The sequence below is a fragment of the Chrysemys picta genome, chromosome 4 (assembly GCF_011386835.1).
Source record: "Chrysemys picta bellii isolate R12L10 chromosome 4, ASM1138683v2, whole genome shotgun sequence".
In the NCBI taxonomy this organism is placed as follows: domain Eukaryota; kingdom Metazoa; phylum Chordata; order Testudines; family Emydidae; genus Chrysemys; species Chrysemys picta.
In genome coordinates, this window is record NC_088794.1 from 133,721,315 (window position 1) to 133,746,821 (window position 25,507).

General features: G+C 42.2%; 2 protein-coding genes across 8 annotated transcripts in view; one reads left to right on the plus strand and one right to left on the minus strand.

The window, feature by feature from the left end:
* LOC135972201 (cytoplasmic dynein 1 heavy chain 1-like) overlaps window positions 1–7,217 on the plus strand; it is an 89,666-nt gene extending 82,449 nt beyond the window's left edge. For both annotated transcript variants that reach the window (XM_065593599.1, XM_065593598.1), the window contains exons 75-78: window positions 1,513–1,655; window positions 5,425–5,593; window positions 6,180–6,307; window positions 6,837–7,217. In XM_065593599.1, coding sequence (XP_065449671.1) covers window positions 1,513–1,655; window positions 5,425–5,593; window positions 6,180–6,307; window positions 6,837–6,965 — 569 coding nt within the window. In that variant the 3' untranslated portion in view covers window positions 6,966–7,217. The remainder of the gene's footprint in view (window positions 1–1,512; window positions 1,656–5,424; window positions 5,594–6,179; window positions 6,308–6,836) is intronic.
* LOC135983199 (uncharacterized) overlaps window positions 1–24,870 on the minus strand; it is a 372,285-nt gene extending 347,415 nt beyond the window's left edge. Inside the window, exons 1-6 of one of the 6 annotated variants that reach the window (XM_065593610.1) lie at window positions 23,686–23,868; window positions 19,105–19,172; window positions 18,369–18,422; window positions 15,502–15,561; window positions 14,670–15,233; window positions 13,509–14,216 (exon numbers count right to left, since the gene is read on the minus strand). In XM_065593610.1, coding sequence (XP_065449682.1) covers window positions 14,676–15,233; window positions 15,502–15,561; window positions 18,369–18,422; window positions 19,105–19,158 — 726 coding nt within the window. In that variant the 5' untranslated portion in view covers window positions 19,159–19,172; window positions 23,686–23,868 and the 3' untranslated portion in view covers window positions 13,509–14,216; window positions 14,670–14,675. Of the gene's footprint in view, window positions 1–13,508; window positions 14,217–14,538; window positions 15,234–15,501; window positions 15,562–18,368; window positions 18,423–19,104; window positions 19,173–19,374; window positions 19,425–19,919; window positions 20,066–20,810; window positions 20,906–23,685; window positions 23,869–24,824 lie in introns of those variants that run through there. The other 5 variants (XM_065593605.1, XM_065593608.1, XM_065593606.1 and 2 more) reach the window with 5 other exon arrangements.
* Between the last annotated feature and the right edge of the window lie 637 nt (window positions 24,871–25,507).

Here is a 25,507-nt window from a genome sequence, read left to right on the forward strand (position 1 = left end):
TAGAGAGAGATGCACAGCTGTTTGCGCTCCCAGGTATTAATCACTTACTCTGGGTTTAATAATAAACAAAAATTGATTTTATTAAGAATAAAAAGTAGGGCTTAAGTGATTTCAAGTAATAACAGACAGAACAATGTAAGTCACCAAGCAAAATAAAGCAAAACACGTAAGTCTAAGCCTAATACATTAAGAAACTGAATTCAGGTAAATTTCACCTTCAGAGATGTTCCAATAAGCTTCTTTCACAGACTAAACTCCTTCCTAGTCTGGGCCCAGTTCTTGTTAGTTCCATCTTAGGTGGTACCTAGGGGATTTTTCATGACTGGCAGCCCCCCTTCTTCTGCTCCACCCCCTTCTATAGCTTTGGCCCAAGGTGAGAATCTTTTCTCTCTCTCTGGGTCCCCACCCCTCCTTCTAAATGGAAAAGCTCCAGGTTTAAGATGTATTCTAGTATCATGTGACATGGTCACATTTCCTGTGAGACCCCAGCCTTCATTCTTCCAGGGCTGGCCTGCATGTCCCCAGGAAGGTTTGCAAGTAAACAGAGCCATTCACAACCAATTTTCCTAGTCAGTGGGAGCCATCAAGAGTCCAAGCCACCATTAATGGCCCACGCTTTACATAATTACAATAGGACTTCAGAGTAATACTTCATATTTCTAGCTTCAGAGACAAGAGTGATACATTCATACAAATAGGTTGAACTCACTCAGTAGATTATAAGCTTTGTAATGATAGCTTACAAGAGACCTTTTGCGTAAAGCATATTCAAGTTGCATTATATTCACTCATAAGCATATGTCCATAAACATATGGAGTGCAACCATTACCCCGGTGTTGTTGAACCAGTTTCAACCAAAACCTTAAGTTTTAAGCACTCACTTTTAACAAAATTATCAGAGGAACTCCAGAAGTTACCCTGGCTTTATTTTCTCTGCTCATACATTTGGCAGTATGATAAGAAGGGGACATTTTGTACCAATATAGTGGAATATGCTGATGGTCGAGATATCGATTTAAACAGAACTATTGTACAGTAAATTAATAAAATATTCTTTGTCTTGTGACCTGAGGATAAAGGTGGTATCCTGCGCAATAACTCCTTAAAATTGCAGTCTTCCATGTTGCAAAGGCTTCATTCTAAAATAAGCTTGAGACGTATTTTGCAACTCGATGTATATGCTAATAAACTTACTAATAAATGTCTTACAACTTACTAACAAATCCTGGAAGTCAGACAGTAATTTCTGTTTAAATATTGATCTGCAGAACACATTTTAGAAAACTAGGTAGCTTTCTATAATGTCATGAATCTCTGTCTTTCAGTTTGTTTACACTTGTACTCTCTGGTCCCAGATAGGTTAGAACCCCATTGTGCTTGGTGGTATAAAAAAATCTGTTGTAAAACACAGTAATAGCGAAGTGGCTGCCACTGAAAGGGTAAAATTGCATTTGGAAATCATGTGTAATCCAACTCATACAGAGCTCTTATCTTGGATACGTCTTCTCTAGGTATTCTGCCTCGTAGCTGGTCTCATTACACTGTACCTGCTGGCATGACTGTTATTCAGTGGGTGTCTGACTTCAGTGAACGCATTAAACAACTACAGAATATTTCCCAGGCAGCTGCTTCTGGTGGAGCAAAAGAACTAAAGGTATCCATCTTGTGTTTTATTGCCGTTCTCATTAAAGGCTTTTCTGAAATTCTGAGAAATCAGGGTTACATGAGTCTGTAACTGCTTATATCTAACTGTTAGTGTAAAGGGCATTGAAACGTTTTAGCTAAGGAGCTTACCAGAAATCTTACCTGGACACCCCTTCAAACATGCTTGTATATTATGGTGTTCCTGAATGACTTCCTGTGTTTAAAAATTGCCAAACCTAGCTACAGCTCATGCACACAGCACAGCTGCTGCAATGGGGAAAAAACAGCTAGGCTATGTCTACACTACAGCCGGGATTGACGCTCTGAGATTGATCCACCGGCAGTCGATTTAGCGGGCCTAGTGAAGACCCACCAAATCAAGAGCAGATCACTCTCCAGTCAACCCCCCTGTATTCTACCCCCGACAAGAGAGTTTCTGCTGTCGACCCCCCGCGGTGTAGACCCTGTGGTAACTGGACCTAAGGTATGTTGACACCAGCTACATTATTCACGTAGCTGGAGTTGAGTAGCGTAGGTCGACTTACCGTGTTAGTGTAGACATAGCCTTACTTACTGTTCTGTAACTGTTGTTCTTCAAAATATGATGCAGCCATGTATTCCCTGTAGGTGTGTGCATGTCCAGAGCACCAAAGCAAATAATTTTGGCTAGCAGTACATGTAAGAGGAGCACTCCTACCCTGTGACCCTAGCCTCTACTGTGGCTATATAAGGTTGGTGCACCCCCCAACCTCCCTCATGTTAGACTCCGATGCACAGGGTGAGTTGTGGAATACACATCTGTATCACATCCAGAAGAATAGAAACAGTTACTTACCTGTACTGTAATTCCTTCTTCAAGTAGATGCAGCCATGAATTTCATGTAGGTGACTCTCAAGCAGTAATTGCAGGAGGTGGGGCTTAGAGTATGTTTAAACAAGGGGTGCAGGATTACCTTCTCAAAGTTTTCATCTGATTTGGATTTAGCATTAGTGGCATAGTGGTTTTAAACATATGTACACAGGATCCAGTGGCAGCCCTGCAAATTCCTAATATAGGAGCATCACTTGGAAATGCCATCACTGTTGCCCGGGCCCTTTGGGGAGGCGCAGTCTGAGCTGCTTCATATGCTGTCATAATATAGGAAGTTCTCCACCTTGAGATCATCTATGAAGAGACTGCTTGCCCCTTCATTGGGTTCACATATGAAACAGGTGAGACTAAGAAAAGAAATATTTAGTTTTATCTGTAAAAGGCTAAACATCATCTGACATCCAACGTGTGAAGATGCCGCTCATCTGGGGTTGAATTCGGCTCAGGGAAGAACACTGATAGAGAGATAATTTGTTTCAAGTGAAACTGAGAAACCACTTCAGATAAAAATTTATGGTGAGACTGCAGGGTTACTTTGTTTTTAGAAAATTGTATGTCAGGATGCTCCTCCATCAGAGCTTGCAGTTCACACGCTCCTAGCAGATGATGTTGCCATAAGGAAAGGAGCTTTCTGACCAAAAGGGGGAGAGAGAGAAAGAAAGGTCAGGGTGAAGAGGAAGAGATATGGGAGGCCAAACGAATAACCTGAGGACATCAGAGAATTGATATTGTCTCTGCCACATTGGAGCCATGAGAATGAGCGTGGCACGATCCAGTTTCAGCTTGAGAATAACCTCCAGGATAATTGGAAGTAAAAGCATACAGAAGTGCTGATTCCCAGCATCAGGTGAAAAGCATCAATCGGGGGCCTGGACTGAGACCCACACCCTCAAGAGCAAAACAGATGGCATTTCTTGTCTGCCTTGAAGAACAGGTCAGAATTCCCAAACTGCAAAGAGGTACCGCAGGACACTGGGCTTTTTAGACCACTTGTAATTCAAGGAGAAATTTTCTGCTGAGGGGATCTGCCAGGCAATTCTGGATCCCAGGTAACTGACAGGCCACAGTGATTGGTGTGTGTGGTGTGTTTTTTTTGTTTGTTTGTTTTTTTAATGCAACACTGCCAGAGTCTGATCACCTTTTGACACAGCACATTGGAGTATGCATCCCCGTCTGTTCATTTAATACATCATGTCATGTATCAGGGGGTAGCCATGTTAGTCTGTATCCACAAAAACAACAAGGAGTCCGGTGGAACCTTAAAGACTAACAGATTTATTTGGGCAAAAGCTTAAATCTGTTAGTCTTTAAGGTTCCACTGGACTCCTTGTTGTTTTTATAATACATCATGGTGCTATTGTTAAGGATGCGCATGCTGAGTCCCTGATGTGTCTGACAAGCACTGTAGATGGCACAAAGTTCCAGGACACTGATTTGCAGAGAAGCTTCCTGTTCCGACCACAGGCCTAAACTTTCTGTGCACTCAGGTGTGCTCCCCAGCCTATTAAGGAGGCATCAATTACAGTAGTCCTGGTCGACGGGGACCAGGCGAAGGGAACACCGTGGCATACGTTCCCTGAACAGTTGTCCACCATAGGCAGAGGAAGTCAGACCAGTTTGTCCAACAGATGATGGTTCAGATGATAGACCAACGTCAGACACATTTGAAGAGAACAAAGGCGTAACCTGACATATTGGACTATCTGTGTGTATGCAGCCACATGGTCTAGCAACCTCAGGCATACTTGGGCTGTGGTTGAGGGTTGAGACTGCAGTTCCAGACATAGGTGGTGAATAATGCGAAATCAGTCAGTCGGCAGAAATTCTCTCAAACTCAGTCTAGCAGGGTCGCAATGAACTCAGTACTTTGAGCTGGCATCAATGTTGACTTCGCACTGGTTAGGATGAGACCTAGACTCTCGAGTAAGCATAGTGTAAACTGAACATGAGGACTTCTTCTCTGGAGTTGCTTCTCTGTACCAATCATCCAGATACAGGAAGATATGAAATCCCCTCTTCCTGAGGTATGCTATCACCACAATTATGCAATTGGTAAAAACCCAAGAAGTGGAAGATAGAGCAAAAGGGAACATGGTGTACTGATAGCATCCCAACCCATGGGCGGCGTCGGTACCAAAGAGGAATGGGGAATTAGCACTTGTGGGATTGAGTGAGACACAGTCCTACCCGGTACCAGAAGAGGTGCCAACACTGAGGTCAAGGGCGGTACTGAAGTCGACAACCGGATCTATTGTCAGGGCAATGACTGTACTACTGACTATCACAACCCATAATTTGAGAACCGCTGATCTAGAAGAAATAACGCTCAGAAAACTGAGACTAAAACATGAGGCAAGAACAACACTCAGAGCTCCGATTCAAGCCATGGGCAGTGAGAAGGAACTGAGGAGAGTCAGGGAGGTGCTGCCTTTAAATACTCAGGGGATGAGTCCCAAGGCATGAGCACAGCCTCTATGGGTACTGCTAGGCAAAGTTCTCCGGTTTCGGTGTGCTGGGCATGTGCACGGAATAGGCTGCATGTATTCAAAGAAGACAATACCTTATAGCACAGCCTTGTGGGAAATGTTGACACACTTGGAAATTCCTATTTCTAATTCTACTTGTATATGTGCAATACAATTGCATACAAATACTGAACTCTTCTGAAACTGCTAATTCTTTCCTATAAAACAGACTTTAGGATTCATAAAATTGTTTCTACATGTGTATGTTAGTAGGAAACCATCCCTTTGAGGATAAATCTTCATCTGAGGAAACATGCAATACATAGTTAGCAAGATGGTCCATATTTTAGTGCAACTCTTTGTTTAAAGAGAGATTGAATGTAGCTAAGTGCCATTGCAGTAGGTACTATAGAAACTTCTAAAACATACAATTCTTTTCATAGAATATCCATGTGTGCCTGGGTGGCTTATTCGTACCTGAGGCTTATATTACTGCTACAAGACAATATGTGGCTCAAGCAAACAGCTGGTCCCTGGAAGAACTTTGTCTAGAAGTCAATGTGACAACTACTCAGAATGCAGTCCTGGATGCTTGCAGTTTTGGAGTCACAGGTTAGCTGATGTGCTTTTTACAAGGTGGAAGGGAAGGAAATAAGTGGTATTAGCCCTTAACACTGGGAATTTTTCTTCTATAAAAATGCTGGTCCGGACCATATCAAATACATAACACCAAGGGGAGTTAACAAGCACAGTGAAAGTTTGATTGCAGTTGCACTAGAAGTAGCATTGGAAGTTAATTTCTATGGGGGATTCTGCATTATTTAAAAACATGTTAATGGAAAACTTTGCTATGCTAGTGCATAGTGGTTGAGAATCCTTATGAATGAACATTGTCAGTAGTAGTGCAATATGGATAAATGCAAATAACTAACATTAGTCTCTATGTTAGAAGTAGCGCTCTGGTGGCTTTTTTTTATTCCTCTAATAGCCTTCACTGTTGCCTTTTCTGGAGTACTTTTTCATCTGTATAAATTAGGTCTCCCATTTTAACAGTAGGTCTAAATATCAGTGACCACACTTTAGATGGGTGAATCTACCTCTGGACTTGAAAATGGAGTGGAAAAGGAAACTTCCTTTAAATGTGCATACGCTTCCCTTTCAGGAAAGACCTCAAATGTTCATACTTCTTAACTCTTAGGTTTGAAACTTCAGGGAGCTACATGCAGTAACAATAAACTGTCCCTTTCAAATGCTATATCAACGATATTGCCCATAACACAGCTTCGCTGGATCAAGCAGACAAATGCAGAAAAAAAGGCTGATGTGGTAAGTAACGTGGAGATAAATGTTTTGTCATTCTGTGTCTCCTTTCAGTAGTGGCCCATCAGCTTTAAATTCTACTTTCTGGTGCCCTAGAATAAAAATGAGAAAATACCTGCTTCCATTTCATTAGTCTTACATTTTGCAGTACCACAGATGTTCCTTTCCAATGTGAGTTTTCAGCCTGGAGGTCACAATTCCTAGGAGTCTTGCAAACAGATCCAGCATTGCTCCCACCCTCTTTCTTTGTGGCTAGCTGGGGTATCAAGAAATTTAAACTCAGGTAGCATTGGGTCCTTAGAAGTCTGAACAACACCTTAGAAAAGTATTAGAAAAAGTACACTTTAACCTGGCAGGTTGGAAGTTCCTTCTTACGAGTACAGATCTTGGTTGGGGGAGGATGGGCAGAATCCAATTTGGAATGTGTCTATTCCTAATTTCCAGTGGTGGGGACCTTTGCTGTCTTCCCTTTGACTTTTATCTTGCATTCAGCTGTCTTATCCACATTTTAATAAATGCCTAACTTCTTTTCCAGGTTACATTACCAGTTTATCTGAACTTCACCCGTGCTGATCTGATCTTCACTGTTGACTTTGAAATAGCCACCAAGGAAGATCCTCGCAGTTTCTATGAACGTGGTGTTGCAGTCCTCTGCACAGAGTAACAAAATAACACTTTCTAACAGGAAAATAGTAGTAAAATTCAGTGTCTTTAATCTAGTCTACAGTGTTAGTTTTAACTTCCAAGGGATGGTTAAGTTGTCAGAAGGATTGGTGTAAAGTTGACTTGATAGAGGCTGGTGTACTTGAAAGGTGATACTGATGATTTAAGGAAGAATTGGATGTGGTTTTTAGATGGCTCTAGTTACATGTGGTAATGTTTGGTGGTTCTTACTACATTAAATTCTATAGCATGATTTGTGGTTTTTTATTTCATTTCTCAAAGCATTGTTCTTGCCATGACTTGCTCTAGAGAATTACTTCCATTAATGCTTTTAAATTTTCAAGGAATGGAGAATGATGGTGAAACATTACCCAGGTCTTCAATAATGAATGGTGCTAACGTACTAAGAAACCAGTTTTACCATTTGTGGCTTGTAACTTGCAAATCTCCTGTATAAATCGCCTGTAAGCAGAAACAAGAATGCAAAAGCCAAAATTAATTCAGTGGAACAAGTTGAAATTGAGCAAACACTGGTTTTCAAAAGGAAGGCAAGGGAGATGTCATGCCAATATTACTGTTACACAGGAGCAATGAACTGCACACATTGCTTAATCTACCTGGAATAGATATGAACCACCTGCATACTTATGTGAGAATTACCCTGTACACAACACTAATTTTCAGAACAGTTTTATCACTTCCAGTGATACAGTAACCAGCACAGTGGATATGTGTGAGGAAGTAACTTTCCATTAATATCAACATGCTTGCAGACACTTGAATTTAGATCCACTTGGGATTTTTTTTTTTTTAATGAATATTATTTCCACCTCTGAGAGCGGCATCATTGACATAAGCTAATAGCTCTACCACACTTAGAGGTGTGTCTCTTCTGATTGCATATTCTAAAGATGTTGGTTTTATTCTGTTCATTCCTTAAAGGGACACTTAAAGCTGGCAGACCCAAAAATCTGACCCACCCAACCACATAGCTTTTGGTTCCACAGTAGTCACTAACATTTTAAATTCTGCTGGTCTCAAACTACAACCTTACTAGATTTTTACTTGTATGGCTCCTTTATCTTCAGAAATTTCTAGGATAGTGAAACAGCCTGCAATTTCTGAATACAGTCTCACTTGATCGATGTTCCTCATGCACAGAATCTGGTATTCTCTGCCTCTGAGGAGCTTTTTGTGGGATGTGAGTTCTGAACATGGATGTTGCCTCTAACATCCTTTCCAGTGAAGTGCATAATTTTCTTGTGCCCTAAAGCTTACTAGAAGGCCCCTAAATCTTCTAAAAGCTTCATCCAATGAGACTGGTATTTAGACTACAGAATGTTGCCACGTGGAGCATCTGTCTAAACTTCCTGTGGTGTTTAGGTAATTTGAATATCAAATGCATAACAAAATTTGCATTGGTAATTAAAGAGCTTTGCTGTTCTGTATTCCCATTTGGCATTTGAGACCTCTGAACTCCTGTACCCAGGGAAACACAGGTCTTAGATGGGCTGATCATGTGGCTGTAAGAACTCAATGAGCCATGCTTACATAGAGATACATATGCAAGAGTGTACTGGTGGGGGGAGCACAACCTGTGCTGTATTGGGAAACTGTAGCTCTTAGACTGATGACACCATATGGCTTGTGAGTCTGTGGCAACAGTACAAGTAGCCTGTCATTGACCAGCAGCCTGATCCTTGGAGTAGGGGGTGTCTTCCATTGGGAGGGTGGACAGTATCAGCTTTTGGTGGAGCCTCTTATGTAAGGACCTCTGAGCCCTGCTGCCTTGAGGGAGGAATGAAGAAAGTGCCAGACTTAGCTCAATCATCCCCCTGTAATTTGTTCTGAAACCCTTTTATGATTCAGTTGATGAGCGAGCACTACTTTAGAGATTCTAGAGCTCCAATGAAAAAAGGCTTTAAGAGCTAGGTTCTGTAGATAGTGGAAGTTGAGAGACTAAAATAGCTGAGTTGTGCATTCACACCTGTCATGATATAGAATCATAGACTTTAAGGGCAGAAGGGACCATTATGATCATCTAGTCTGACCTCCTGCACAAGGCAGGCCACAGAATCTCACCCACCCACTCCTGTATCAAATCCGTGTCTGAGCCGTTGAAGTCCTCAAATCATGGTTTAAAGGCTTCAAGGTGCAGAGAATCTTCCAGCAAGTGACCTGTGCCCCACGCTGCAGAGGAAGGCGAAGAACCCCCAGGGCTTCTGCCAATCTGCCCTGGAGGAAAATTCCTTCCCAACCCCAACTATGGCGATCAGCTAAACCCTCAGCATGTGGGCAAGACTCACCCCAGCCAGACACCCAGGAAAGAATTCTCTGTAGTAACTCAGATCCCATCCCATCACAGGCCATTGGGCATATTTACCACTAGTAGTCAAAGACTAATTAATTGCCAAATTAGGCTATCCTATCATACCATCCCCTCCATAAACTTATCAAGCTTAGTCTTGAAGCCAGATATGTCTTTTGCCCCCACTACTCCCCTTGGAAGGCTGTTCCAGAACTTCACTCCTCTGATGGTTAGAAACCTTCGTCTAATTTCAAGTCTAAACTTCCTGATAGCCAGTTTATATCCATTTGTTCTTGTGTTCACATTGGTACTGAGCTTAAATATTTCCTCTCCCTCCCTGGCATTTATTCCTCTGATATATTTAGAGAGAGCAATCATATCTCCCCTCAGCCTTCTTTTGGTTAGGCTAAACAAGCCAAGCTCTTTGAGTCTCCTTTCATATGACAGGTTTTTCCATTCCTCAGATCATCCTAGTAGCCCTTCTCTGAACCTGTTCCAGTTTGAATTCATCCTTCTTAAACATGGGAGAACAGAACTGCACACAGTATTCCAGATGAGGTCTCACCAGTGCCTTGTATAATGGTACTAACACCTCCTTATCTCTACAGGAAATATCTCACCTGATGCAGCCCAAGACCGCATTAGTGTTTTTCACAGCCATATCACATTGGCAGCTCATAGTCATCCTGCGATCAACCAATACTCTGAGGTCCTACTCCTCCTCTGTTACTTCCAACTGATGAATCCCCAGCTTATAACAATAGTTCTTATTAATCCCTAAATGCAGGGCCGGTGCAAGGAAGTTTCACACCCTAGGCGAAACTTCCACCTTGCGCCCCATCTCCCCCCCCTCCATGAGGTGCCCTCCCCGCAGCAGCTCCCCTCCACTGCCCTGAGGCGCGCCCCCCCACCCCCCAGGGAGCTGTGCGGCAGCTCCCCACCCTTGCTCACCTCCTCCCCGAGCACGCCACCCCCGCTCCAATTCTCCTCCCCTGCCAGGCTTGCGGCACCAAACAGTTGATTGGCGCCACAAGCCTGGGAGGCGGGAGAAGTGGAGCAGCAACCGCACGCTCAGGGAGGAACGCTGTAAAAAAAAAAAAAAAAAAAAATTGGGAGCACCACTTTTTGGCGCCCTGGGCAACCGCCTAGTTCGCCTTAATGGTAGCACCGGCCCTGCCTAAATGCATGACCTTGCACTTTTCACTATTAAATGTCATGCTATTACTTCAGTTTACAAGGTCATCCAGATCTTCCTGTATGATAGCCCTGTCCTTCTCTGTATTGGCAATACCTCCCAGCTTTGTGTCAGCTGCAAACTTTATTAGCACATTCCCACTTTTTGTGCCAAGGTCAGTAATAAAAAGATTAAATAAGATTGGTCTCAAAACCACTCCCTGAGGAACTCCACTAGTAACCTCCTCTAGCCTGATAATTCCCTTCAGTATGACCCACTGTAGTCTCCCCTTGAACCATTTCCTTATCCACCTTTCAATTTTCATATTGATCCTCATCTTTTCCAGTTTAGCTAATAATTCCCCATGTGGAACCATATCAAATGCCTTACCAAAATAGAGGTAAATTAGATCCATTGCATTTCCTTTGTCTAAAAAAATCTTTTACCTTCTCAAAGAAGGAGATCAGGTTGGTTTGGCACGATCTACCTTTTGTAAAACCATGTTGTATTTTGTCCCAATTAGCATTGACCTCAATGTCCTTGACTACTTTTTCCTTCAAAAATTTTTCAAGACCTTGCATACTGCAGCTATCAAACTGACAGGCCTGTAGTTGCCTGGCTCATATAGACCCCTAAACTACATGTTAAAGATGCTGTTGTATACTTAAACTGATCCTTGCTATAAGTTAAATGTAGGCCTTGTATAGATAACTAATGAATTTCAGACCACTTGACAGTATATTAAAGGCTATCCACAAATTAGTTCCAAAGAGTAGTACCCTAAGTTTTCACAGGATGATTAAATATGGATCTTAACTGTTTTGAAGAGCTCTTCAAAACAGTTATGTATGGGTAAAGATGGACCAACATGTATTTTATACAGTCTGACCAATCTTTATCTTCTACATGGATACTATATATAGTTCTATTTTTACCACATTTATGTTATGGTTACAATTGATATATTACAGATGTTTTTTGATCTTAGTATAGACTCTGGAGAACAGGTGTCTACCCTAAAAACCACCCCCTTAACTGCCCCTAGTTCCTATTTGTTTTTAGCGGTCTCAGCAGGAAAGCCAAAACTGACTCAACATGGAGACAGTATCTATGACCCCTCGCCCCTGGTCATCCTACAAGACAGGCCTGAGGCATAGTGAGGGTAATGGAGGGAAGCTTGTTCTCTCACCTCCAACCTAGATCAAATACAAATAAAACACACACAACTTTTTCTAAAGTGAGGTGTAGTTTTGAAACCATCTAGAAAAAAATCTGTCTAAAGGAAAGAACCAGTGAACCTAGATTATTGAATTAGGTTTGGAGCCTCAGAACGACGGAAAGAGCCAATTAAGCAACAAGACAGGAGTAAGGAACTGGATGCATGGGTTGTTTTTAAGTCATTTTTACACAGGTAAGTTGTGTGTGGAAGAAAGATGCATGCCTGAAGAGGGTAAATATTAAGAATTATTATTTAGGGTGGTGCTAGAGGCAGTGAAATGGAAAATAATTTAAACTGAGGAAAAGCATCCACCCTGAAATATAGTCTCATGCAGTTGCTGAAGTAAATCAAAGGGTGGGGGAAGTTAAGCCCTTTGATGACACTACTTTGGATATGAAATGCAGGAGATGGAAGGTTACTTCCCTGCCCTGATTGACACAGCTGGGTGTGCATGTGTCTAATGACCCTAAAAGTGAGGACCATAACTCTTTTCACTCACTGTTATTTATGTTACCATGCACTTTTACTAAAATTTACAACAGAAATAAACATCAGCAAAAAGCTGAGAGATGTTTAATGGCAGCCTTGACGAGTCATGAACAGAGCTACTGGCATCCTGAGCTAGGGTGACCAGATGTCCCAATTTTATAGGGACAGTCCCGATTTTTGGGTCTTTTTCTTATATAGTCTCCTATTACCTCCCACCCCCGTCCTGATTTTTCACACTTGCTGTCTGGTCACCCTATCCTGAGCCCATTCCTATTCTACATGGCTAGATGGGGGCTCTGAATTTTTTCTGTTTACTTCTACCAAATCCTAGCCCCATGTTAGACACTAATCTATGCTATGAAGAATCCTCCAGCATTTTAAGCTTAAGTAATGTTTACTACGCACTGTGGAGGGTTTTCAGACCTTGGGCCCCAGCTTTGGACTTTGGCAGGTTAAAGGGATGGACCATGAGGTCCAGATTTCAACACTGTTTATTCACCATCCCCAGTAGCAGCTTTCCACTTACTAGCAGTTGTAGAAATCTATCCCAGTGAGCTAGAGCATAAAAGTCTTTCCACCTCAAGTTTGCTCTCTAGATTTCATCTCAGACAAAGTTAACTGTATCCAAAAACTTAACAGAAGTAAAAACATTGAGGAATTTAGAAAAAAAAATTGATGCATCACTGACTAAAGAACAAGGCTTATGCTGCTATGGAGATACTCTATAGATGTAGTGGGAGGCACTAGCCTAGTGCCAGTTTAGTGGAGGCTTTGGGCTACTGCATCAATTGTAGTAAAATAATTAACATTGTTCGTTTTTCCAAACAAAGCTGTACGCACCACATGGGAGCCTAACGGTCTTGTTTTATAGTTACATTGCCATTGATTGTCATGCTAGGGAAGAAAAAGTGAGCAGAAGCATTTTTATTCCCAGCAAATTTCAGTATACAAGAGGGTCATCCTCCAGCACATCAAAGCTGTAAGTAACTTAGTTTTCCTTAAGCACAAGAGTTTACTAAAAGAAACTAAACCTTCAACATGCTCTCTTGCTTCCATCCTGAACTTGAACACAAATGAAATGATTTTACATTGTAGCCACTCATTAAATGTTAAGTATTCTTACCCCTCTTCCACTATGGAAATCCATACTAGCAACATACATGCTCTAGCACACTAGTGAGTCTTTGGAGGATTTTTAAGTAAGGTGGAACTTTCATGAACTTAAGACACAAAGGTTCTAACTGATGATGTTCAAACAGAACACTTGATGTAGAATTATTTTATGTTTCACTTGCCCCACTTCTCATCTCCACCTTGAGAAAATTCAGTTAAGGAAGAGCAATAAAGTTCAGGCTTGGTTTAAAGTAGTTTATTTCAATTGTAATAAAACACAGGTTATATACTGGGATAGTAAATTTGAAAAGAAGTTTAAACAAACATCCCTGTGGCTCTAGGTGGTGCTGCAACAAGATACCCTTTTCTCACCTCTTCCTGCTAAGAGGCAAGTCCCACACCTCTACATTTGTTCAGTAGCAGACAGTTTTACTAGTGCTGAGCAAAGGGGTTCATGAAGCCCTTTCTCCTTCTCTGGATTACTCCAAAAAAAAAAAAAAAATCTACCCCATACCATATGGAGGGGAAGGCAAAAAGAGGTAGCCCCTGCTAATTAAAAACTTATTTATTCTCTGGGTCCTAATCATTCTGTTTAGCAGCTGGGTTTAAGAAAAAAAATCATTCTCATAAAGAATAAAAACCCCGCATTGTAGAAGAACTTCAACTGTTGGTATTTACATTATAATATTACATTGGCATGCACAGTGCTGGAGAAAAGGTTAGAGAAACAGGCTCCTTAGAGTTCATTCGCAACACTGAATAAAAAGGGAAAATCAGTTTGACCCTGCAAAATCAAAGTTGATGAGCATTATCTGCTAACACAAATAAGTTTGTGTGATTGGAGTTATTTTGGCAGCTTTCCAAGGCTGAACCTGCAAGTGACCATTCACGACAGGAACAAAGCAGCTGCAGGAAGCAGGCACAGGCCTCGCTGAAGATGGTGCAGTCACTGTGAAGGTGAAACAATATGGGAAGTGCTACTTATTCTGCAGTTACAGAATTACCAACACTACTTCAGTTTAGTTATTGTGAGGCTATGCATTTCTCCAACCACCAATTCATGAGAAATCCTGACCCCGACAGCAATAGCATAGGCATGTATACAATAAGGCATAGTATCTGCTGTAGCTTATTGCTTAAAGAAATGCATAATTACTTGGCCACAGGTGCAGGAGAAGAATAGGACTGAAGGTAGAGTATTGTATGTTGGATAGGATCAGGTTTGATCACAACTACTGGTACAGCTCTATATTAACTCCAAACTCCCCTACACAAGCATTAATATTCTGTAGGGTACTGCTAGACCTAGTTGACATTTTGTAGTCTTATACTATAGTAAATGAGAGATATATATGTTTAAACAGAGAGAATTCCAGATAATAATTAGCCTATATATACACACCTTAGATTAAGTTGCACGCAATTTCTTTCTTCTTAGCTTTTCACCAACACCCTCTAGAAATGGAAGCCCTAGTTTTCTTTTGATTGATTGGTCACACATTGTATTTTCACCATCAGACTTTGCTAACATGGGTTGTTGCAGAGTAGTGGTGACTGGGCTTTCTAGGACTCCAAGATATTTTGAAGGATCACCACTCATGAGTAAGGAACAGTCAGATGTCAGCCACATTGCAGAGGCAAGTACTCCAGAGGCTCTGGACAGTTCACATGGTCTGGCAAGTCTTGTTGGAACATCACTTTTCTCTTTAGTGATAACTTCCATCTGTATTTTAAGGTCATTTGCTGGCTGCATATAGACATCACAGATTTCTGTTATTGGGGACACCCAATTTGAAGACATATGTAGGGACCCTCTGTTTTCAGAAGTGTAAATGTCTTCCACCATCTCTGGCAAATTGTGCACCAAAGGTGTAACTCTGTTATAGTTTATGTCATTAAGAGAATTCAAACTACAATCTGAGTGGGTTGATGCATCTTCTGAATCACCATCATATGGATCTAAAAACTAAAACAAATACATCTAAATAAAGCAGATCACTATATTATCCATTGCATTTTTCTTGACATTTCTCTGGAAAAAAGTTTGGTACCCATCCAGTTTCCCCTACAACCATTCATTGCTGCAATACTAAGAGATCACACTAGAAAAACATAAGTAACAGCATCATTTAGAATCAACATCCACCCACTCCACAACTTGAACAATGGTTTATTTTTAAGGAAATTTAAACAAGGCTGCTACATAATGAAATGGCAGAAGTGTGTAAACCTACCTGAAGTAGTGTGTCCCTTGCTTTCTTGAATACTCCTTCAGTAAGTGTGCTAGGCAGGCCCTGTTTAAGGAAGTATTCCCATCAGACATACATATTTACAAATGGTTTCATACATGGTTGCCACAAGTTCTTTCTGGATGTTTTAATGTAGAGAGCAGAGATGTCCAATGCTAGTTAGAACAAAAAGAACATCTCTTGGAATTCAGTTTAAGTGCTCTAAAAATTTCTGCAAGAGTCTAGTCAAAACACAAAAGAAAGTGAAGTACCATTTAAAAAAAATTTCTAAACCGCTTTAACTCTGGGTGTTTGTACTGTATTTTTTATTGTACAGAATAGATTTGAGGGAATGAAGTGAAGAAATGCAAGTTTCGGGGCTATAAAATACATAGGAGAAGCTAGAAACTATACATCCTCTTTCCTTTTCTCTCCCTTGTGAGCTGCTCCAGAACATTAAATATTGCTGTCACCTATGAGTTTTGATATTTTTATTGAAGCCAGATCAGTTAAATCAACTCCTAACAATTATTTCAGTGATAAGCAAGTTGCATCTATCTCCTGTGTGCATAATATGAACTTGTGAAGACCCAAGCAAACAATTAGGTATGTTCCTGAAGAAAGTCTTTGTTAAACTGATTTTTCTCCAGTGGTGTTTATAGTGTTTGGTCATTTTAAAACTAATACTGTCAGCAAGAATTCTATTTCACAGGTAAGCCCAAACACCCTAGACAATCTTCAGTCTCTTCTTGGTCTAATTCTGTCAGCCACTACTGCAGACTAGACTCCACTGAGGAGCTGTCACTATTATTCTTCCTTCTCAGCAGCTCAAACAGACAAGCCTTCGTCTGCAAAGCATTAGTACCTGTTAGTCTCTATGAAAGAAACCCACCACAGAAAGTCATAAGAACAGCCATACTGCGTTAGACCAAAGGCCCATCTAGCCCAATATTCTGTCTTCCGACAGTGGCCAATGCCAGGTGCCCCAGAGGGAATGAACAGAACAGGTAATCATCAAGTGATCCATCCCCTGTCGCCCATTCCCAGCCTCCGGCAAACTGGCTAGGGACACCATCCCTTCCCATCCTGGCTAATAGCCATTGATGGACCAATCCTCCATGAATTTATCTAGTTCTTTTTTGAACCCTGTTATAGTCTTGGCCTTCACAACATCCTCCGGCAAAGAGTTCCACAGGTTGACTGTGCGTTGTGTGAAAAAAAATACTTCCTTTTGTTTTAAACCTGCTGCCTATTAATTTCATTTGGTGGAGTCTAGTTCTTGTGTTATAAGGAGTAAATAATACTTCCTTATTTACTTTCTCCACACCAGTCATGATTTTTTTATAGACATCTATCATATCCCCCTTTAGTCGTCTCTTTTCCAAGCTGAAAAATCCCAGTCTTATTAATCTCTCCTCATACGGCGGCCGTTCCATACCCCTAATCATTTTTGTTGCCCTTTTCTGAACTTTTTCCAAGTCCAATATATCTTTTTTGAGATGGGGCAACCACATCTGCACACAGTAATCAAGATGTGGGCATACCAGGGATTTATATAGAGGCAATAGGATATTTTCTGTCTTATTATCTATCCCTTTCTTAATGATTCCCAACATTCTGTTTGCTTTTTTGACTGCCACTGCATATTGAGTGGATGTTTTCAGAGAAGTCTCTTCTAAAGTCTCACCTATTTAGGCCTGGAGAGGAGTTCAGACCTTTCAAACACTATTCTGAAAATTTTTACCTCAAAATTCCTATCAAAGCCTGTTTGTGACATTTAGCGGATTTTGGCACCAACAATTCTTGTTTTGATTTGGGTACTCTGAGGAGTTACTGAAAAAAGGTGGGGAAACATAGGAATATCAAAGAGGAAATGCACTTTCTGCTCCAATGAAGGTGTGCAAAATCCTCTTAAGTAGGCAACTATGTCTGCCTCAGCCATCCCTATCATCATCCATGGCCCAAACCATGGGCTTCCCTGGTTCTCAATGGAAGCAGTCACAGATGACTGCATAGAAGAGGGGCTTTTGTATCTTCTGCTCTCAAAGAGAAGTCATCTACCTCGGGTCAGATTCTTGGTAGAAGGACTCATTTCTGCCTCCTCCCAGTCTCTCCTCTCAGCAACCCTCCACAGAGCATGGGGAAGGGGTGACAGACTGCAGCAAGACACCTACTACATCTCCAGACAACAGAGGGGGCAATATTAACCTGGTGGATCTTTACAGTTAGATTCTGGAGTTTTATACCCACAGATAAATATTCACACTATCACAACATAGGATTTACTGTTTTCTTTATCTTGTACCCATCAGGGTAACAGGTTCTTTGTGGAATGACAGAAATTTGGGGCAACTGTTGCCAGCAAGTGGGAAAGTCAAATCCACTCTCAACTGCACTCCGTTGATGACAAGAATATGCATTGGAAGCACATAATGCAGATAATTCTTGCATTAACTCTACAACATGCTGGAGCCCAGCTGCACAAGAGTTGAGCTATTAAGGGAAAAAACAGTCACCTCATCAGAGAGGACCCAGTTCAGCTGTAAGTACCTTTTACCAGAGAAACTCTAGTACTACATTCAGCTCCCCAAACATTCACTATTGTCAATACCCCACCCCGCTCCCCAAGTCAGCCATTCCAGAAAAACAAACAAACAAACAAAAAAACACACACACACACACAACAGGATGCTCTGAAGGGAAGACAATCGTGGCTGTGAAGACAGCCTTCTCTCCCCTCTAGAGTCTGCAGGAGGGTGGGCAGGGAATGAGCACAGCCAACATGCTGTGAGAGAGAGTCCCCCTGACATTGTTTCATACAGTCAGAGAGGAGAACTCCAGCCCCCAGGGAATCAAGCAGCAAAAGAAATTACCTCATTATTGGATTCAGATTCTGACTCTGTACTGGACTCCACTGTGCATTTTCGCTGTAGAGAAGGGGGAACAACCAGATGTTTGTAAATATAAAACAGCACAAGATTTATTTTGAAGTCAATATAAATAGGACACATTCTCGAATATACTTAGGAAGTTTGCTGATGCTGTATTGTTCTGAACTTCCATTACACAAAGATAACTTGTCTGAAAAACCTCAAATTTTCAGAAAATAAATCTGTGCTGACCTAAGAAATTTCAGGTCATGGGGATTTATTTATTTTTTAAAGTCATAGCAGAAAGAGTGGTTCAGAGCCTGCAACAGAAACAGCACTTTCAGTTTTGTTAACTTGATTTTAGTTTGGCCATTATTTTAAATTGCATCCAAGTTATAAAAGAGGAGTTAGTGTTCATGGTAGTGTAACCATAGATAAATAGCTAAACTACATCTATAACACCCACAGCTTTTCCAGAGGATACTTTATGTCTTCTGTGTTTACTCAAAACTACAAAATGTAAGGGTTTTTCCATGGTAACACAGGAGTTAAATCAGAAGCAGTTTCCTACCATGCTCATTACCTTGCAGGTGAATCAGTTTGTGTCAATTTACCAACACATACAATTAGCCACATATGCTCATTAGGCAGCATTTTCCAATTTAGCTATTTAGTCTGAAATCTTAGCCTAGAGAATCATACATGTATAGGAAAGACCAATAAATTAAAGGAATTTTACCATGTATTTGTGTGCTAGTCTCTCTACATAGTCTGAGCTTTTATCAGAATCCATCAGATCACAGGAGTCTACCACAAAGGAGGGAAAGACAAGCTGTGTTAGAAAAGCATTTCTAATAGAGGATACCTAGACATGGTAACTCCCCTAACACTAGAAACACATCTATCCACCACATTAACAATTGCATTTTAAGTTAAATATTTAATAAAGTTTGGCTTCTACAGCTTAAAAGCAGTGAGCATCCACAAAGCTCATACCCTCATATCTTACCAAAAGGATGGCTCAAGGAAAAAATTTAGGACATTCAACATTTAATCATCCTGTTATGAGAAAGAAAAGACACAAAGACTGTCATTTTGTGCACAACATGGTTTTTAAACATTATAAGTCATTGGAAAATGGAGAAAAACTTGCATTAACCCAGGGAGCCAGATAATACAGAAGGCATTTCACTTTCCCAAGTGAACTCTTCAGTCAGGCTCAAGTAAAGCCATGTTTAGAACTAGCTGTAACTCATTTTTTCAGCCCACTCTAGCTTGTGAATGCGAGGTATTGCACTTTTATAGGACATTTCTAGCACACTGGCAGGAAATGTAATCAAGAAATCATTTTTATATAAAATTGCAATAACCTGATTAATATTTACTAGTACCCTTGCACTCTCTAGTAGGCAGAATAAACTGCTTGACTGTGTATCCTGTTAACAGCAATACAGACTTGCTTTTAGGGAAAAGGGGTGTTAGAAGCAGAACAGTGTAGCTTCCCTATTCCCACTATAACTCCATTTTCCAAGATCATCCTAACCCCATCCATACCTGCTCTGGGTTGTCCACCCCAGTACTTCTTCCTTCTCCTTTGCCTTTTCTCCACGGAAGCCATTCTGCTCCAAGCAGCCTCAGCCTGCTCCTGTTTTATAGGCATGACACCTCCACTCCCTTCTGCCCTGCCCTGCCCCTCCCCTCCCTAACGCTTCATCTACTTTTCCCCACCACCCTTAAATTCCATAAACAAATTTTCATCAGAATTATTCAGGAAACACACAGTGATTTGATCCTGAAAGAGAGAGCCAGCTCCTTTCCCATCCCTCCTGTGTATCACAGCTTTCCTCTACCTCTCCACCCGTTTCCATATACAAAGAGCAAAATTGTACCTCAACCTAAATTGCTTTTAAGATAGAATAAGCTGAAGCAATGAAAAGGGGGGGAAATGAAGTCTTTCTATGAGACCACAGAGTGAGTGTGTCACTGGTAAAGGCTGGAGACCCTGCTTTTGAAAATGGCGGCTGAAGACAGAAAACCCCTGTAATACAGATGAAGTACACAGAAAATAAAAGGCATCGCAGTTTCATATTTACATGCATCACACTTTTTCCCTGTATGTTTTTAATATAAGCTCAGTTTTGCAGGAAATCTGCACAGATAGAAAGACTGGGTTTGGCACATTATGCTTTCTAAGCACTTTTATTAAGTCCTTGAAATCTATCCCAGCTGGTTGCCTAAGTACTGCACACCTTTCTCATTAGTGTTAGGAAAATAGATTGTTTTTCTTGCCACTGTTTTCTACAACATTTGCATGACCCATATTTTGCAAAAAGTTCAGCAAAGGAGACCCATGTACCCCCGTGGAACCTCGCTGCAGGATCAGGGCACAAGTCTCTTCAAATATATTTCAGATTCTTGTTCATTCTCATTAGATAGGAAACTTGCCTTAGAGTAGTTTCTTCACTTTGTGTCTCACTCTGGATGGGATCCACAAAGGGGCTTAGACACTGCAACACTGAACATCATGGCACCCAACTTTCAGGTGTCTAGAAAATCACAGAAACAACACTGTGATCCACAAAGCCAAGTTTGGCACCTCGGCTCCCTACACCATGAATGGGGAGAGACAGGCACCCCAGGAATGCAAACCACAAAAGCCAGCAAGTTTGTTGGGGAGCCGCCTAAACCAACCAATGGGAAATGCCAACCAAAGGGGTTGCCCCGCCCCTCTCTCAGAGGGGGCTGTATAAGTCCAGGCTCTAGGGAGGCACCTAGCAATCCACAAATGGGCATCTGCTACCTGGAGCCATTGTGGATAAGTAACAAAGAGTGGCAAAGCAGGGGGACTGGACCCAGGAACTCCCACTGCCCAGGTGGGTGCTCTAACCATTGGGATATTGAGTCCTTCCTGCTCTTTGGCCCAAGGACTGTTTAAGCATTTATCAACAGAGGATTCAACAGGAGAGGCTGAGGGAGCCCCACACTGGCCTATCCCGTAGCTCGGTGCTTAAAGCCCTCTCCTATGAGGTGGGAGCCCTTTATTCAAATCCTTTCTACCCATATGGCAGAGGGGGGGAAATTGAATCTGAGTCTCCCATATCCCAGCTGAGGGCTCTAACCACTGGGCTACGCGTTATAAAGTGAAGGGTAGCACCTCCACCTCTGCATTTTGAATGGACTCTCAGCACACCTATCAGAGCAGGCTCCACACATGAATGCCCATCTTCCACAGGCAACAACTTCCCTATGTACCAGGGGGTGCTGGACCCCTGGCTCTACCCTAGGCCTGCCCCCACTCCACCCCTTCCCCCAAGGCCCCACTCCCAGCTACTTCTTCTCATACTGCCTCTTCCCACCCCATTCCACCGCCTCCATGAGCACGCCGTGCCCTCGCTATTTCCCCTCCCCCCCAGCACCTCCTGCATGCCATGAAACAGCTGATCATGGCAGATGGGAGGCACTGGGAAAGAGGAGGAGGCACTGATCAGCGGGACCCGCCAGCAGGCAAGAGATGCTGGGGGGAGGGGGAAACTGATAGGGAGCTGCCAGTGGGTGCTCAACACCCACCCTTTTCCCCCCATGGGTGCTGCAGCCCTGGAGCACCCATGAAGTGGACACCTATGCCATCTTCCCCTGGTTCATGGATCAGTCAGGGGCTTAGGTGCGAGACAGGTATCCGGTCACCTAGCAGGAGGCAGCAGTGCACATGCCCAGAGGCAGAAACACAGGCATCTGGGGAACTTTTACTCTGGAAAACGTAGGCACCTACAGGGTTGGGCAGGAGTTCTGCAGATCACAGTGAACCCCAAATGGGACAGGGGTGCTTCAGTACTTTCCTGGATCCCACCCTCTGTACCCATCAGCTGACTCTGCTTTTGAAAATGGCTGCTGCTGAATTTAAAGGGGAAGCTCACAGAAAAAGAAAACCAGTCACATATCTATGTACACCATGCCACTTTTCTAATTCTTTGTACTCCTTTCTTCTTTTCTTCCTTATACCCAGCTCCCCCTCCACCTTCCAATTCCCTTTTCCAATTGACCTCCACGTACCTTCCTCTCTTCTCACTGCCTCTATCTCTCTTCTTCCCCCTATACCTGGGAATAGCATGAGCGTACAGGGACAAAATCAGGAAAGCCAAGGCAAAGAATGAGTTACAGCTGGCAAAAAAGGTTAAAGACCAATAGGAAGGAATTCTTCAAATATGTCAGACAAAAAAAGATCAAGGACAGTGTGGGTCTGCTGCTCAATGGAGAAGGTGAGCTGGTAATGGAAGATGATAGGGAGGCAGAGCTGTTCAGTGCCTACTTTGCTTCAGTCTTCTCACAAAAAATAACATGTGACTGGATGACTGTGAAGTTACCATAGACAATAAAGGGGAAGGGATGTAGATCAGGATAAGTAAAGAACATGTCAGATCTTCTGATCAATTTGAATGGATTCAAATCAGCAGGGCCAGCCAGATACGATTCACCAGAGGATACTGAAGGAATTAGCTAAAGAAATCTCAGAGCCACTGGCAATAAACTCATGGATGACTGGAGAGATCCCGGAAGACTTGAGAAGGGTACCCATCTTTATAAAGGAGGAGCCAAGAAACTACAGACCAGTCAGCCTAACTTCAATACCTGGGAAGTTACTAACGCAGTGTATAAAACATTCAATTTGTGAATACGTGGGGGATGAAGTGATAATCACTAGCAGCCAGCATGGATTTACCAAGAACAAATCATGCCAAACCAGCTTGATTTCCTTCTCCAGTAGTTAGGGGTTGGATTGATAGTTCTTCTGCACCTCTAGATTCTCTGACGACTTTCACAAGAGCATAGAGATGAGTGGGATGGTAAAAGCAATAACAAGGATGGAGCAGCTAGCGAGCAGCCTGTACAGGATTTACTTACATACGTAAATTTGGCTCACGGCTGGGATATGGGCGCTAAAGCATGCCATGGTAAGTGCTTTGACCTACAGCTGATTTCAATACGTTTGTAATTACAACTATTCTTCTTTCAGTCATGCAGCTCTGTGTGAAAATGTTTATTTGAATCTCACAAGATCTGTCTACAGTAGGTAGCTAATCTATTGTGAGAACAGTTGTCAGCAACTGGTCCGTGTGAACTGGTGCTTTAAAAAGTCCTAATTGCAAGTGTAGAGGGGTCAAAACTGAAATAAAAGAAGTGTGGTTGAGTCATGGCAGAAGCAGTGCAGAACAAGATTTTGTTCTAAGCAGAAAGAAGGGCTAGAAGGGATATACAGGCACAAAACACTCTGTATAGCTACACCGAAAATTATGGCAGTAATAAGATTGAAACAATCACTTACTGTCACTCCTGGTTGTTCCTTATCTTCCTTGGGAAGGACTGTCCTCTCCATACAGAGCTCTGTCAACCATGATTGGCCCTGAACCCCTTTGGGACTGGTACTCTCTGCCTTTCCAACAGCTTACCCAGTAAAGTCCCCCAGTCATATTGAACAAACCAGTCACCTCCCCACATTTCCCGAAGTGGTCTGACAGATGGGAGCTGCAAGGAACAGCTCTCCCAGTGGTCCAGTTTGGAACTACATCTTTCATTGTACCTTTCTGTTTGAACACCACACACATGGGTCATTCATTACATTCTGCTTAAACAATCACCGCAACTGGAAATATGGCACAGCTGTGCCTCAGCTATAGAGTATCCCTTGGTTTGATGGCACATTAAACATACAGGCTATTTGTGTTGTGTTAGTCTGCCTACTGTGAAAGGCAAGCAATGGGGAAGGCAAGGTATGCAGCAGTAGGAAACTAACTTTATCTGTGCTGTTGCACCAAGTTGCAGCTCTAGAACTGGCTGGAGGGCAGAGTTCAAGCCTTGAGAGGTAGGAGTTAGCGGAGTTGCAGCTGAGACTGACTCTAGACTGTGCGTTCTTCAGGAAGGACTATGTCTCCCTCCATGTCTATACAGCACCAAGGCAGTGGGACCCTGGTCCCGATTGAAGCCTTTCAGAGTGGAATTGAAGGGCAACTTGTAATGTCACACTGTGCTTACTCAAGACCTTGGTTTGTTGTTATTGCCTTGTTTGTTTTGCTGAGCCAATTAAAGTTATTTAGTTTTACTGAAGGAGCATGTTTTGGCTTAGTTAGTACCTAGAGACATAACAGTGAACAAGGCTTCCAACTCATTATCTGGGAGGCAGGGGGCTCAAAGACAACTTGTTTCCACTCCCTCCCCCCTCCAAAAAAAACCCAAACAAAAGAATTCTTAAGGTGCAGCATGATGTTAAAACTTTAGTACTCTTTACACAGCTCATCAACCATTAGGGGAGAGGGAGTAACCAGGTTTGGGGGTCTGTGGCAGGCCAAGAAGAAGTGGTCAAGGAAGGATTCATCTAGCTGGTGAGAATTCAAAGAGCTGGGAGATGTACTTTGTTGTAAAGAAAACAGAACATGTTCCTGTCTCCAAGTTAGGCATAAGCATTACCTGACTTTCTTTAGCCAGAGTCCCCCATATAAAATCCAGACTACTTCAATGACACCAGCAACAACTTCTAAAGTTCCTTTCTCCCTTTCCTCTCAGACCAGGTCATGTATACTGTGTATGCTGGAAAATTAACTTTTCACAGCTGCTACCCTGCACTGATCATGTGCAGCTGTGATCCTTCTGCTAAGAAGATTAACTGTTTCGCCATCAACCTACAGACAGCATGTGTGTATGCTCCATCATAGGGCCCCTCACAGATGTACTGGAGCTAAAAGAGACTTGTCTACTGGTTCACATAGCAGGGCTGGCACTGGCTTGCTCCTCAGTCCCCCTGGTGTAGTGCTGAATACCATTATTTCTTGTGCTGATCAGATATTAGGAATCTTTATACATCTTCCTTTCATCAGCATGGCACTTTTTAAAAAACTGTAAAATGAGTCTATACCGCAGTAAAAGTACAGTAAGTGCACAATGAAGCACAATAAGACAAAGTAATGCATCACAATTATCTGAATTCATTGGAAACAGATGTAACATACACAAGCCCAGACCAGCTCAAGCATGGAGGAGTCAGACAGGTTAGTAATTGGGACCTGACCACTAAACTATGTGTCATACAGAGACAAAGTCCTAATATAAACAAAGCTGACTTTTAAAATATAAACTCTGACACAACTGCAGCC